The 16,160-nt window shown below is 44.3% G+C and overlaps 1 protein-coding gene across 2 annotated transcripts in view; it reads right to left on the bottom strand.

The window, feature by feature from the left end:
* The window catches only part of LOC121573758 (seizure protein 6-like), a 321,488-nt gene that overhangs the window by 71,925 nt on the left and 233,403 nt on the right, over window positions 1–16,160 (bottom strand). For both annotated transcript variants that reach the window (XM_041885985.1, XM_041885984.1), the window contains exon 4: window positions 7,681–7,876. In XM_041885985.1, the coding sequence (XP_041741919.1) occupies window positions 7,681–7,876 (196 nt within the window). The remainder of the gene's footprint in view (window positions 1–7,680; window positions 7,877–16,160) is intronic.

Here is a 16,160-nt window from a genome sequence, read left to right as displayed (position 1 = left end):
GGGCAGCCTGTAGGGCAGCAGGGCAGCCTGCAGGGCAGCCTGCATGGCAGCAGAGCAGCAGGGCAGCAGAGCAGCAGGGCAGCCTGCAGGGCAGCCTACGGCATCAGTGGCAATCTCATTTGGTGCTCTGGAGAGATTCACTCTACTCATCAGTCTAGAGTAGACTAACCCTCATTGATGGGACCGGGCCGGCTGCAGTCTAAAGTTATTTCTCCTTAACAGCATTTATTGAGCAGTTGACCGTTGGAATTAAATGTTTAACCCAACCACATAAATATCAATACATCATAGCAGGACTGTGGTGGGGCTCTCTCAGATTGAAACTCTCTTCCCAGGGACAATACTATTGATCTTTGTTTAAGGGTAATGTTTGATCGGAGAACCTGTACAGAGCAAGACTCACATGTACTTAAAATCAGAGTAATTCACCGGACCTTTCACTTAGCCTTCAAGGGCTGTTTCCAGTCTCATGCTGAGGATGCTGAACTACAAGACCACATGTTGTCCCTGGGCATGGAATCAAACTGTATCGGAATCGATCACAGTGTTGGCTATGAGACTGTCGTTTAACCCACATCTGTAAAGTGTGTATGCAGTATGTGTATATTGGAGGGCCTTAATAATGTCAGTTGACATTTGAGTGGATGGCTTTTCTTTGACATGTGAAATATTTGAATCTAATTTGCCATTCCACGCATACTGACTTGGTGGAGGTGATAACTTGTTTTGGCTGGGGTATCCCTCTGCTCTGCAGCCCTCTCCAACCCTCTCCTAAGCACAGACATGGCCAGCCTATTAATAAGTCTCCTCAATTTTATATGACCAGATGAAAAATGCATCTCTCCAGTTATGAAATGCAGAGAGAATTTTTGGGGCATCAATGTTTGGCCAGTGTTTATCACACTGGGAGTCCTCCCTTCCCATCTGCAGCCTCCAGGGAGCCATGTAGTAGTGGGAAATCAAAAGGCTGATTAAGGAGTTAGAGTAGGAAATGGCTCTGCCCTCCTCTCCCTCCCCTCTGGTGTCACACCAACAGATGCCCCCATTACAGCAGAGGATACACACTGAGAGACACATGGCAGAAACCTCTAGGAATAAGCTGCTGCAGTCCTCATCAGAATCTACAATCAATAATACAGTTATCACCCCCATGCTGAAAGGTGGTAGGATACAGTTGAGTGATTAAGACTTACATGACACGAACCGAACACCTGACCATATGCAGATGCGTTCTAATTCTATTTCAATTATGTATACACTTTTTCTCAATCCAATCCAAGAACCAAGTCTCTACCTGTCTAGACAGTCATTAAATGTCGACCTCAGTATGAGGGATCAGGGAAGTCATAAAGGAATTGCAAAAGGGCTTAGTTTAAGTTTGCTTTCACCAATATGTCAGCCTGAGTGTCCACTATTTCCTGTATCTATTGCACACACACAACATTCTCAACCCTCAGGAGAGTTGAATAAGACTAGACACAAAAACACATCCGCAGGCTGTGACACAGACACATCATCACTCTCCAGTGGTAACTGGGCTGCTACTATTACTACTGCAGCATTCATCAGTGTCATCTCAGCCACAGCCAGGGCCTTCTGCAGACATTAATTACCTAGAGCTGAGATTTATCTCGCTACAGATCTGTCTCCTTCTCAACGCTTGTCCCATCACATTTTTAACACCCCATTACAATGGACAAGGTGATTGGGCACACCATGGAGATGAACACAAATCTAAATCCTGATAGCCTTTGAAATTGGCTGGATTTATTTTTGTACGTTTATGTAATGCTTGTGTAGTAACGGTTATAAATAGATTAAAGAGTAGCATTCTAATTGCTCCAAATGTCCTTCATGGATGGAATTTGTGGATGTGCCTAAAATGAGACCTTTAATATAAGGATGATGATATCAAGCGTGACAGAGAGAGAAGCTCTGCAGGTAAATATTGGAATTGGTTTAATTTAGACAGCTAAATATTTTCTGAAAAGTACCTTTTTCCCTGAGACTGATGATTTCAAATAGCAATTTCAAAGTGTGAAAAGCATTTATCATTCAAATTCAGAGCTGCTGTTCCACATCATTAGCTCTGTATAACTAATGGGACTCCATAAGTTATGATGACTTTATAGGCCCCTATTGTTGCTTTGCCAAGCATAAAAAAAATGTAATGGGCGCAGTGTGAAAGCGTGTCATACTGCCATAGCGTTTGATAACAATTAGAGAGAATTTAATGCCGTGGCATAAAAATTTGACATAATGCCTACATCACTGAATGACTTAAACATGTGGTTGCCTTCCGCACCCCCACAGATGCACCCCTATGCTTCAACAGAGTCTGAAAATCCCTGCTTTGAAGATTTGGTGAGGGAGTTCTTTGCTCAGTGTGTGAGGATAAAGTCCAAATTGTTGGGCTCACAGTTGTCTGAGTATAAGGGGGAATTATGATATGCTGCTGGAGCCAGAGAGAGCTGATCAACAGGACACCCTGCATTGTCTGCCCTCATGCAGGATGCTTAACTAACATTATGGGTGAGCGCAAAATAATTTACTGAGCAAGGATTTTGTTAATTGTTGGGTGAGGCTTTACAAAACCAGTCTGTTTACCCTCAGCAGAAAAACAGAAAAAATATGACTTGTACTTAGAGCAAGGTTTATTATTCAAATTGGATGTATTGTTTACTATTCAGTGAGGTGGTGTTAATACAGACCTGTGATATTTCTCAAATATCCAGTAGGTGATGTTTTTTTGGTACATTATGGATCGCAACTCAGTAGCATGTATTGTACTCAAACTAATTACTTATGAGGTGGTCTCACTCGTCTTTGACCCAAAGTAAAGGTTCTGTTTCTCCAATCCTTTACTGTTGGATCCCCATTCACCTCTCTCTCTTGTGGTCTGTTTGCTCTGAGTCTCCGGGGCATGGCTGCTATTCTCCTATTTCTTTGTGAATTATTGAGAGGCTTGAATCTTTAAAGTTCACCCGCCTCCTCAATAAGCAGTGTTCTGTGCTGCCAGTCCAATGTTCCATATCACCCACTGCTTGATTATTGGTTAATATTCTAAAGAGTGCTTTCTTTCCACAGTGTTCTATATAATCAATAGGACAATGGGAATTCAGCATATTAACTATTTATATATCCAACAATAGATTTCCACCCTACGCCGACGGGGGGTCAAATCACACATGATGAGCAGCAACATTACTGCATTAGCTTCCCTTTCCAAGGTTGCTTGGGATACACAAAGAACATGGCTCATTGTGAGTGATGATGCACAGGACACATTTCACAGGCGGGCTATAACTGATCCATTAGAGGTCTGGTAAAAGCTCTCATCACTCCCCCACTTTGGTCCCTGTCTACCCCCCTCTCCCTGCTCTAACACAGTGTAATGTGGGGCTTATTACCCTGGCAGTGCCAGCACTCAGATAGGCCAAACAAAGACACACAGGACCACTTAGAAACACTGATTAACTATTTCCTAAACGGTAGTTCAGTGGTCACCAACCGGTCGATCGTGATGAACTGGTTGATCTCCAAAGCATTCGTAGTCGATCACCAAACATTTCTGTAAAATACATAAACGATAAAGCCTTGTGTTCCTATTTTTTTTATATAATTTTGCGCTGTTGGCAGTAGGTGCACTTGATTCAGCAGCCCTAGCGCCGGGAAGGCAAAGTGTTCCCATTTTGAACCATTTCATGTGTCTGAAGGTAGAACTCTGCATACCCGGCAGGCCCAGAGAGCAAATCAAGTGCACCTATAGACCTACCGCTGGCCAATCAGAATGCTCAGATCACCGAATGGAAGTATAGAGGTGTCAACAAAAATAAGTGGTTAAATACAGTATGTGTCCAAAAAAACAAAAATATTTCCTGAGCTTTCTTATATCTCCTAGATATAGGACAGACACTTAAAAACCTTATTCCTTTTTTTTTGACTGTTGCATTTATGAATGTGTTATTCAATGCGTTTCCATGGGCTATAGTAGTAAAGGCCAAATTCAATATTTTATCACCCCAAAAAATGATACCTAAAGGGGTCCTAAAATTCAAAATGAAATTGCTAAATGATCCATAGTATGACCATGTCACAACTTCGGCCGAGGCTGCCTCCCCTCCTTGTTCGGGCAGGCTTCGGCATTCGTCGTCACCGGAGTACTAACCACTGCCGCCCCAATCATCATCACAATTGTCTTGTCTCATTATCACACACACTTGGTTCTAATCCCCTAATTAGTCAGTGTATAAGTGTTCCCTCTGCCCCTGTCACGAGTGTCAGTGTAATGCGGTGGATCGAATTCAGGCGCAGGACACAGAACTCAATGAAAACGTATTTTACTAACAAGTAAAGAAACAAATACAAAATACCTCCACACAGGGAGGAGTAAACCCGCTCACCAAACGACACACGAAATGAAATAACAAACACGCACATAACACAATGGGAGCCACCGGGTTAAATAGGGAAGGAGTACTTACACGATGGGAAACAAGTGTGTGACAATCAGACAACAGGTAGAACATAGAAACATAGAACATAGATCGGCAGCAGCTAGTATTCCGGTGACGACGAACGCCGAAGCCTGCCCGAGCAAGGAGGAGGGGCAGCCTCGGCAGAATCCGTGACAGCCCCCTGGTCCTTGTGGGTGAGTGTTTATTGTGAAAGTTAGTGAAGCTCGGTGGAGCTCGTGTATTTTGTTCGACGGGAGTATTTTCCTGTGTGCCTTGTATTTTCCAGTGCACCTGTTTTGTGCCCTGGAGTGTGTTTGACAGTTCTGCGTAAACCTGTATTTTGCGAATTAAAGCCTGTTATTCTGTGATTTACAGTGGGGGGGGAAAAGTATTTAGTCAGCCACCAATTGTGCAAGTTCTCCCACTTATAAAGATGAGAGAGGCCTGTAATTTTCATCATAGGTACACGTCAACTATGACAGACAAATTGAGACAAAAAAATCCAGAAAATCACATTGTAGGATTTTTAATGAATTTATTTGCAAATTATGGTGGAAAATAAGTATTTGGTCACCTACAAACAAGCAAGATTTCTGGCTCTCACAGACCTGTAACTTCTTCTTTAATAGGCTCCTCTGTCCTCCACTCGTTACCTGTATTAATGGCACCTGTTTGAACTTGTTATCAGTATAAAAGACAGCTGTCCACAACCTCAAACAGTCACACTCCAAACTCCACTATGGCCAAGACCAAAGAGCTGTCAAAGGACACCAGAAACAAAATTGTAGACCTGCACCAGGCTGGGAAGACTGAATCTGCAATAGGTAAGCAGCTTGGTTTGAAGAAATCGACTGTGGGAGCAATTATTAGGAAATGGAAGACATACAAGACCACTGATAATCTCCCTCGATCTGGGGCTCCACGCAAGATCTGATGATCAAAATGATCACAAGAACGGTGAGCAAAAATCCCAGAACCACACGGGGGGACCTAGTGAATGACCTGCAGAGAGCTGGGACCAAAGTAACAAAGCCTACCATCAGTAACACACTACACCGCCAGGGACTCAAATCCTGCAGTGCCAGACGTGTCCCCCTGCTTAAGCCAGTATATGTCCAGGCCAGTCTGAAGTTTGCTAGAGTGCATTTGGATGATCCAGAAGAGGATTGTGAGAATGTCATATGATCAGATGAAACCAAAATATAACTTTTTGGTAAAAACTCAACTCGTCGTGTTTGGAGGACAAAGAATGCTGAGTTGCATCCAAAGAACACCATACCTACTGTGAAGCATGGGGGTGGAAACATCATGCTTTGGGGCTGTTTTTCTGCAAAGGGACCAGGACGACTGATCCGTGTAAAGGAAAGAATGAATGGGGCCATGTATCGTGAGATTTTGAGTGAAAACCTCCTTCCAGGTGGGGGTATATAACAAAGTATTGAGAAACTTTTGTTATTGACCAAATACTTTTTTTCCACCATAATTTGCAAATAAATTCATTAAAAATCCTACAATGTGATTTTCTGGAGAAAAAAATTCTCATTTTGTCTGTCATAGTTGACGTGTAGCTATGATGAAAATTACAGGCCTCTCTCATCTTTTTAAGTGGGAGAACTTGCACAATTGGTGGCTGACTAAATACTTTTTTTCCCCCACTGTACCCTCCTGCGCCTGACTCCTTCAACACCACCTCATCACAGACCATCTTAAAACAATTCCATATGTTAGCTTTGTACCCCCAGAGAGGCAAGGGGTGACATTCTATTCGCCAGGCACATCAAAGGCATGTTAGAACGCATTATTTTTCTCCAAGCCTGTCATAGTTCATTAGTTTGCAGAGACAAAAGATTTTGGCTTAATGCTGTGTTGTTTTTTCCCTTCTCCTGGTGTTGTCACATGAAAGGCTGTGGTCTGATGAGGATCAACGGTCCCAACAGCCCTCTATCTGACAGCTCTGTAAATGTATATTAGCACAATACTTATGCCATGTAATTATAACCCTGAAATGACAGCCCTTGTCTTTTTTCAGGCTAACATGAGCAAGATGTGTTTACTAATGATGAGAGCTATCAGCATAAAGAGCAAGGCGGCTTAACCAAATGCTACTGGAAGGATTTTACCTTGGTACGTCGAACTTTACTGTAGGCTCGGCCCTAATTTATGTGTTCTCTGTCACCTCGAGTTGCATGGGAAATGGTCCAGGAACAAAGGACAATGCCAAAGGACTAGTCAGCCCTTCCCCTCTGAGGGGCCAAAATGTATCTCTCTGTTACGGTATCCAGAGCACTGAATATTGAATGTGATAGATAGCATACATGGATACTATAGTATTGTTCTATCTAAAACGTGTTCACTGAGGATAACTCTATATGGATGTATTATCTCTGTGGTAACTTGTATCTGTACAGGGTGAACTCTGAATTACACTATTATGCAAAGCCTTTTTATTGTCTTCGCAGGAATTCTGTCTTATTTATACTGGTCTCATCCCCCACACAAGCCATTAAATGCTGTGACACCCTGTGGAGATTGGGCCTTGGTGGTCAGGTTAAACTGCAAACTTGGTATCGTTTGATTGGTCAAAGGTGGTTGGTCTTGGGTTGAAAGGTTACACCTTCAGATGTTATAAATTCAATTAAATGCCTTTGTTCTCTCTCTTATCCTGTATCCAGTCCATGAGGAAGTTGTATGATCAATTCTCATTTCCTAGGCTACTAGGCCTCTAGTAAGCATCTATTTATTCATGCTTTGTATTGTAAGTTAACCTTAGGATCTACTGTATATGCTTGAAATAATGCCTTGGAATGCTTGTTAATGCTCGTAACTTAAGCTTTATGCCTTGTATGTGAATCCATTCATTGTACAATGTTAATTAAATGTCTGCCTTTGATATAGACAATTCTTAGACCAATTATTGCTAGTCAACTCGTTGCCTAATGCTTGCTTGTATATTTTAATTATATTTATGGAGTCAGATAAACATTTTAATAGGCTAATTGCTTAGTCTTATTACAAGTCACATGTGATGTATATATAATATACTGTATATTCACATATCAAATAATACTGCCCACTACATTACCGCATTATTTTAGATACAATTTTATTGTGCATTGGGTGTACAGCAGGTGTGAATCAAAATTGAGTAATTGATAGGGAGGAGACCTGTGTTAGTGTTGAGTCATGGTGTGTGTGGTCATGTGGTTCTGTGTTGTGACCTCACCTTGGTAACGCAGCAGCAGCAGGGAGCCGGAGCGGGGCTGCTGGTCACTGCGGTAAAGGATGGAGATTTGATTGCTCCAGCTGCGCACCACCAGACCCCTCATCAGGATGGTCTCATTGGCCAGGATGGACGGCTCCCGTCCCCCCATGTCTTCTACCGTCACCACCTCCCCATCCGACAGGCTCATGTTCAGCACCTGCAAACACACGCACACAAACCACCAGTCAGTCAGATGTTGCATTTGGTCACATTGGATGATGTTTTCAAAATACTTGATGATGTTGGGAAAAGTGTCTGTTTCTTTGCTTCACAAGCTACAGCTGTCGACAGTCCAGGAGACAAACGAGTCAGGCGGCAGGTAGCTTAGTGGTTAAGAGTGTTGTAACCGAAAGGTCGCTGGTTCTAATCCCCGAGCCGACTAGGTGAAAAATCTGTCGATGTGCCCTTGAGCAAGGCTCTTAACCCTGATTGCTCCTGTAAGTCGCTCTGGATAAGAGCGTCTGTTAAATGACTAAAATGTTCAAATGTAAAATACTCATTACCACACAGCATAATGGGACACTGCATGAATGGTTCATGTCCAGCTTGACATTTAGTTGAGGTTTAATACAATATATCATCAGAAATACTGTCATCTACAGTGGCTTGCGAAGGTATTCACCCCCCTTGGCATTTTTCCTATTTTGTTGCCTTACAACCTGGAATTAAAATGGATTTTTTGGGGGTTTGTATCATTTGATTTACACAACATGCCTACCACTTTGAAGATGCAAAATATTTTTTATTGTGAAACCGTCACGCCCTGACCTTGAGAGCCTTGTTTTCTCTAGTTGGTTTGGTCAGGGTGTGAATTCTAGATGTTGTATTTCTATGTTGGACGGGTGTGGTTCCCAATCAGAGGCAGCTGTCGATCGTCGTCTCTGATTGGGGATCATACTTAGGTAGCCATTTTGCCTATCTTAGTTGTGGGATCTTGTTTCTGATTCTGTTTCGGCTTGTTCAGTTGCTTTTGTTATTTTGTCAGGTGTTATTTAATAAATAAAACATGTACGCATACCACGCTGCACCTTGGTCCGATCCTTTATACAACGAATGTGACAGAAGATCCCACCACCAACGGACCAAGCAGCGTGGCCAGGAGGAGCAGACACCCTGGACACAGGTGGGGAACACATTTTGGACAAGGGAGGAGATATTAGCCGGTAAAGGATCCTGGGCGAAGGAAGAAGGCAGGAGAGGATCAATGGCGACGCCGACGGTGCCGACTGCGAAGGAAGCACGAGAGGCAGCCCCAATGATTTTTTTTTGGGGGGGGGCACACAGAGCGGAAGGAGGCCCTGAAAGGGCTGACTGTGGAGGAAGAGGAGGCCGCTATTATATGGCCCTCCAAGACATGCAGCTCAGCACTCTGAGAGAGGAGATAACTACCGTAAGGGGGCTGTTAGCTAAGAGAGAGCAGGAGAGCTCCCTTCAGAGGGAGGCGCTGCAGGAGGCCCACAGGGAGAAGGAGTCAGTGGATGCACAGAGAGAGGAGCTGGCTAGGCAACAGGAGGAGCTGAGAGAGGAGTTAACCCTACAGCAAAAGAGAACGCAGTCCTTAGAGCAGAGGCTGGCGGAGCCATGTTTCAGAGAAGAGCCAACTCCCCGCACTCGCGTTAAGGAGCGTGGGACCATACAGGCACCCTGTTATGCTGTGATACGCACTGTATCTCCAGTGCGCATTCACAGCCCAGTGCGCTTGGTGCCCACGCCCCGCTCTTGCCGGGCTAAAATGAGTGTTCAGCGAGGACGGGTTGTGCCTGCTTCTCGCACTAAACCAGTGGTGCGTGTCGCCAGTCCTGTACGGCCCGTGCCTGCTCCTCGCACCAAACCAGTGGTGCGTGTCTCCAGCCCGGCGCGCCCCGTACCTGCTCCTCGCACCAAACCAGTGGTGCGTGTCTCCAGCCCGGTGCGCCCCGTACCTGCTCTTCGCACCAAACCAGTGGTGCGTGTCTCCAGCCCGGTGCGCCCCGTACCTGCTCTTCGCACCAAACCAGTGGTGCGTGTCCCCAGCCTGGTACGGCCCGTGCTTGCTCCTCGCACTAAACCAGTAGTGCGTGTCTCCAGTCTTGTACGGCCCGTACCTGCTCCTCGCACCAGACCAGTGGTGCATGTCTCCAGTCCGGTACGGCCTGTTCCAGCGCCACGCACCAGACCTCCAGCGAGGGTCCTCTGCTCCACTCCGGTGCCAGAGGAGTCCGCTCCACCGGTGCCTAGTCCAGCCCCGGTCAGCTGCTCCACTCCAGTGCCAGAGTAGTCCGCTCCACTGGTGCCTAGTCCAGCTCCGGTTAGCTGCTTCACTCCAGTGCCAGAGCAGTCCGCTCCACCGGTGCCTAGTCCAGCTCCGGTTATTTGCTCCCTACCAGAGCCGGGGAAGTCAACTTCACCGGTGCCCAGTCCGGGTCCGGTCGTCTACTCTTCCTCCATGCCGGAGCGATCTGCTCCACTGGGGAACCAGACGTCAACCCCTCTCCAGGAACAGGGTCTCCCACACCAGGGTCCAGACAGGGCTTGGTGCATCGCGAGAGGACTGCCGGGCCGGAACCAGATGTCGGCCTCTCTCCAGGGTCGAGGGCTCCCACACCAGGGTCCGGACAGTGCTTGGTGCATCGTGGGAGGACTGAGAGGGGAAGCATTGCGCCGGGGTCCAGACTGGACCGGGTGTGCAACGGGGAGGCAGGAAGGGAGAAGAGGTTAATACCGACATCGCGCCCGAAGCCGGAGCCGCCACCGAGGCTAGATGCCCACCCGGACCCTCCCCTAATGAGTCAGGTTGGTGCGGCCGGAGTACTCACCTTTGGGGGGGGTACTGTCACGCCCTGACCTTGAGAGCCTTGTTTTCTCTAGTTGGTTTGGTCAGGGTGTGAATTCTAGATGTTGTATTTCTATGTTGGCCGGGTGTGGTTCCCAATCAGAGGCAACTGTCGATCGTTGTTTTGGGGATCATACTTAGGTAGCCATTTTGCCTACCTTAGTTGTGGGATCTTGTTTCTGATTCTGTTTCGACTTGTTGCTGTTAGCCTTTTGAACTTCACGTTCAGTTGCTTTTGTTATTTTGTCAGGTGTTATTTAATAAATAAAACATGTACGCATACCACGCTGCACCTAGTTCGATCCTTTATACAACGAACGTGACAGAAAAAAAACAGAACTTGAGCGTGTGTAACTATTCACCCCCCCAAAGTCAATACTTTGTAGAGCCACCTTTTGCAGCAATTACAGCTGCAAGTCTCTTGGGATATGTCTCTATAAGCTTGGCACATCTAGCCACTGGGATTTTTGCCCATTCTTCAAGGCAAAACTGCTCCAGCTCCTTCAAGTTGGATGGGTTCCGCTGGTGTACAGCAATCTTTAAGTCATACCACAGATTCTCAATTGGATTGAGGTCTGGGCTTTGACTAGGCCATTCCAAGACATTTAAATGTTTCCCCTTAAACCACTCGAGTGTTGCTTTAGCAGTATGCTTAGTGTCATTGTCCTGCTGGAAGGTGAACCTCCGTCCCAGTCTCAAATCTCTGGAAGACTGAAACAGGTTTCCCTCAAGAATTTCCCTGTATTTAGCGCCATCCATCATTCCTTCAATTCTGACCAGTTTCCCAGTCCCTGCCGATGAAAAACATGTAAAATGTAACGAATTATGTGACTTCTGAAGATAATTGGTTGCACCAGATCTTATTTAGGGGCTTCATAGCAAAGGAGTGAAATATATGCACGCACCACTTTTCCATGATTTAGTTTTTAGTTTTTTTTTTAAACAAGTTATTATTTTCATTTCACTTCACCAATTTGGACTTTTTTGTGTATGTCCATTACATGACATCCAAATAAAAATCAATTTAAATTACAGGTTGTAATCCAACAAAATAGGTAAAACGCCAAGGGGGATGAATACTTTTGCAAGGCACTGTATATCCTCACCATTGCCCAGCCCACTACTGCTGCATTAGGACTGAAGGTCTGGCCCATTTGCCACACCACGATCCCCTCTCACTTTTTACGACACAGTAAGCGAATGTGCCCCAGACAACATCCCACGACCCTGACAGGCCATTTGTGTGGTCACGGCTCACATCAGATGGGATTTTAATTCAATTGACACCCCCATAATTCTCATTTCCAACCAGAGCCAGTCTTAATGTTTACCTTGAAAAATGGGCCACTCAAGATATGCCTCCTTATGTTCAATTTCCATTAATAAACTGACAGCAGGATGTATTTTTATCAAGCAATCTTCTTCTCCTGGACAGAGAATGTGATTTGGAAAGACTGCAGACTTTGCCTGGATCATTCCACACATGGTTCGTTACCCAGTATGGCTGGTAAAGGTTTACCCCCTTCAGTATTCAGGCCCTGTAACTGTAGTTAAAACCAGTGTGTTTCTTTTCTCCAGTTTTCTGTCAGCCTCTGTGACAGCTGTGTTTTATCTCTTCAGCAGGCTGAAACAGCAGCTGTAGCTGAATGTACTGAAAGCCACTCCAGAGGATGCTCTGTAGTTTTACCGGTTGAATAAAGTAGCAATGGCATAATCAACATTTGGAGGAACATCTGCAGTTCCCAAAAATGCAATGTGTTATCTAGAGTGCAGCAGTGGGTAACAGATATGAAAGACAACCAGGGATCTGATAATCATCTTGAACAAATGCACCACACTACAGTACATCTACTGGCCCTGTATCTAGCGTAAGAAGCAGTGGTGTAAAGTACTTAAGTAAAAATACTTTAAAGTACTACTTCTCGTGCTACTACACTTTTTTGGGGTATCTGTACTTTACTATTTATAGTTTTGACAACTTTTACTTTTACTTCACTACATTCCTAAAGAAAATTATGTACTTTTTACTCCATACATTTTCCCTGACATCCAAAAGTACTCATTACATTTTGCATGGCTAGCAAGACAGGAAAATGGTCCAACTCAATCAAGAGAATATCCCTGGTCGTCCCTATTGCCTCTGATCTGGCGGGCTCACTAAATACAAATGTTTTGTTTGGAGTGTGCCCCTGGCTATCCATAAATTTCTATAAACAAGGAAATGGTGCCGTCTGGTTTGTTTAACACAGGGAATTCGAAATTATTTATACTATTTATATTTTAGCAATTACATTTACTTTTGATACTTTAGTATATTTAAAACCAAATACTTTTAGACTTTTACTCAAGTAGTATTTTACTGGGTAACGTTCACTTTTACTTGAGTCATTTTCTATTAAGGTATCTTTACTTTTACTAAAGTATGACTATTGGGTACTTTTTCCACCACTGGTAAGAACAGAGACAGTGAAGTTTTGTAGCCTGTACCCTGATACAGGATGATCTCCAGACCAGGCCTGGCATGTGATGTTGTAGTGGGAGCGTGCTGTGGCCTTCTGATAGGCTGCTCTCTACCAGTGGGAATGAGAGTGTCACTGAGGCATACTGAGAGAGCCCAGAGTGTAACACAGAGGAGCACCAGGCGAAACACTGGCACCAGAATGAATTTGGTCGCACTGACTACCTGTCACTCGGTTCAGGGGTGCCAACAATGGGTGTGAGGGTGCTCACTCCCGCTCTCAAAGACAGAGCTCAAATGTGACTGTTACTCTGTCTCCCTCAGATATCATCCAAGACTGAAGTCAAACTCCCTTTGTTCTTACCTTAATGCGACACAAAAATAAAGCTTTCCCAGGACATCAAACTATTTAAAAATCCAAATGTTATAAGCCACATCTAGTTGATGCCCACAATCAAATACTGTATACATAACAGGTGTCAATTGAAACCATTTACTATTTTCTGAATCTTTATGTAACCAAATTAATTTACATTTTGTTGACAATCACGCCTCTGGTGTATATCCTTATGATTAAAAATAGAACCGGACTTGATTAAGTCGTCACTATTCTATCCATTTATCCCCAGAACAGTTACAATGTGAAAAATAAATGCCATGTGATCTTCAAGTGTTTCTTTCCATTCTCTCTCAAGGGCAATGGCAAGGACAAAGCCTTGGGTCCTGTTCCCTCTCTCTGGGTTTCTATTGATGGCTGTATGCTCTGCAGAAGACCGAGACAGGAGGCTTTTGGATCATGTTAACCTGAAAGTGTTCAAAACATAAAGAATTACATGTCTTGAACTGACATTTGTGTATTGCTTCATTGGCTTGTTGTTATTTGTTCAGTGCAGAAAGTGTATCTTTTTGAAAGGTTTCATAGTTTTACAGAGGACAAAGGGACTCTGTTTTGAATCTATCTGGGAAGCAAGGCAGAATACAAAGTATTTAAGACTTGAACTCACTCACTTCCTTCCTATCTCCCTCCTCCTCTCTCTCTCTCTCTCTCTCCCCCCCTCTCTCTCTCTCTGTCCCCCTCCTCTCTCTCTGTCTCTCTTTCTCTCTCTCTCTCTCTCTCTCTCTCTCTCTCTCTCTCTCTCTCTCTCTCTCTCTCTCTCTCTCTCTCTCTCTCTTTCTCTCTCTCTCTCTCTCTCTCTGTCCCCCTCCTCTCTCTCTGTCTCTATCTTTCTCTCTCTCTCTCTCTCCCCCTCTCCCTCTCTCTGATGTGCATTTCCATCTCTCCTATTAATATTCATATTTTTAAATCGATGAGAGATGGTTTACATTCCACCATGCCTCTGCCATGCAAGGTTCATACATATTTCAGTCAGCGTTCGCTCCACAAACATCAGACCTGCCGCTCAAGCTAAATGGCCTGCATTCTAAAATATTATTTGACAAGACCCGGTGAGATGACAGGATTACTTCACTGTTGGAACCTCCAAAGCTCCACCAATGACAGCTAAGGCACGATGCTGGTATCACGGTGGAATAAAATGGGAATGTTTTTAGAGGTAATCGACCAAACTCTAATGTGGTCTGTACAGATACAGACACATTTATTGATGTTACAGTCGTGCAATGTCCAGTGTCTTACTTCACAATTCATAAATATAATAATAATATAATAAACTAAGTAAATGTTTACACTCTTAAGGTCTGGGAGTGTGGACATGTGTAATGTGATGGAAAGCCGTAGACTCCAGGAGAAATCGGGCATAAAAACAAGATTTGGGCGACATCTGGTCCACTATCAAATAAGCCACACCATAGGAACCTGAAATAATATCAGGAAAAGTCTAATTTAATAATCCCTTTCATCTGCACGCCAAAGTAAGCTGTTTGTTTTCAGGCAAAGTTATCTGAGACAGGACACACATGGAAAGTGGCGGCTTCGAAAAAAATAAAGAATGAAAAATGATTTGAATATTACATATTGTGTTGATAATCCTCTCTCATCTCTTCCTCGTTTATTGTGATTTGAGAATGTTCCTGCTGTAGCTGTCATTGCGTTTTATTTCCACAAGGATGTGGATCTACTGAGCTATGCAGGCACCTTGAGAGACAAAGGGAGGAGAACAAAGAAATGACATTGAAATGAAAAGCTCTCTATTTTTCAGTGTCCAGCGTCCATTTATTCAGAGCCAGGTCTTCAAACAGGGAGGAAAAGAGTGCTATGGAAGTGTGACAGTTGTGTGCAATTTGTGATGAAATACTGGACAATGTCAATGCTCTGAGGGATAGGTTATGTGAGCATGCGTACATACAGTACATATGAAAGGAGCATACTGAACACATACAGTAATATATATATAGCAATAGAGGCTGGACTGTTTGAGTGCTCAGTAGTGATGGCTCTGAGGCTGTTCACATGGAAACAAGGGAGAGACTAGAGCACAGTATTCTGACCTGTGTTATCACTCTGCATACATAAACATGGCAGCCTCCTGAAGGACAGGCGAGCAGCCAGCAGGAATTTGCACTGGAAGATAGTATGGGTCCTTGGAGGCCGTGTCATCCGTCATCCACCCTGCGACCTGTCACTACAGTCAGGAACAGCTGTCCGGCCTCAATTATGAACCATTGTCCATGTCCGGAGACATCAGACCCTGTTATTTCTAGCAGCACTGCAGCCAGGGGACCACAGGGAGCAGCGCTTATATTATACACATTCAGCACACTGCTACTACAGGAACATAATGAGAGCAGGCCTGGCTTATACCCATTAAGCGTTCAACAAAATGTATCCCATTGGGACAAGAGCCCAGGGTAGCTGGGTGCAAGTAAAGGACAACAGTGGCAGGCTTTCAGGTTTCTGTAGTTTTACACCAAGATGTGTTGTTCCATTTCCATTTTCAGGGTCCTGATGAGAATTTGAGTTGTTTTCTTTGCATGTACTTAGTGATGGCAGCCCATGGTATATGCATCTGTGATGGGCAGACAGGAGCTTGCAGGAAAATAAAATGTCAATATACTTAGTCGGAAATGCTAAAATGAGGCATCTGGCTTATTATTGAGAGGAAATAACTATAAATGGAGTCAAATTAGACTTCATTGGAAATAAGTGATGAGTGGGTGGTGGTGTGGAAATTGGCTTGGAGGGTTTCCAGATGAGAGAGAGAGAGAGAAAGA

The sequence above is a fragment of the Coregonus clupeaformis genome, chromosome 9 (assembly GCF_020615455.1).
Source record: "Coregonus clupeaformis isolate EN_2021a chromosome 9, ASM2061545v1, whole genome shotgun sequence".
Classification (NCBI taxonomy): domain Eukaryota; kingdom Metazoa; phylum Chordata; class Actinopteri; order Salmoniformes; family Salmonidae; genus Coregonus; species Coregonus clupeaformis.
Note: the sequence above shows the minus strand (reverse complement) of the source record. Positions and strands in the feature narration are given on the sequence as shown.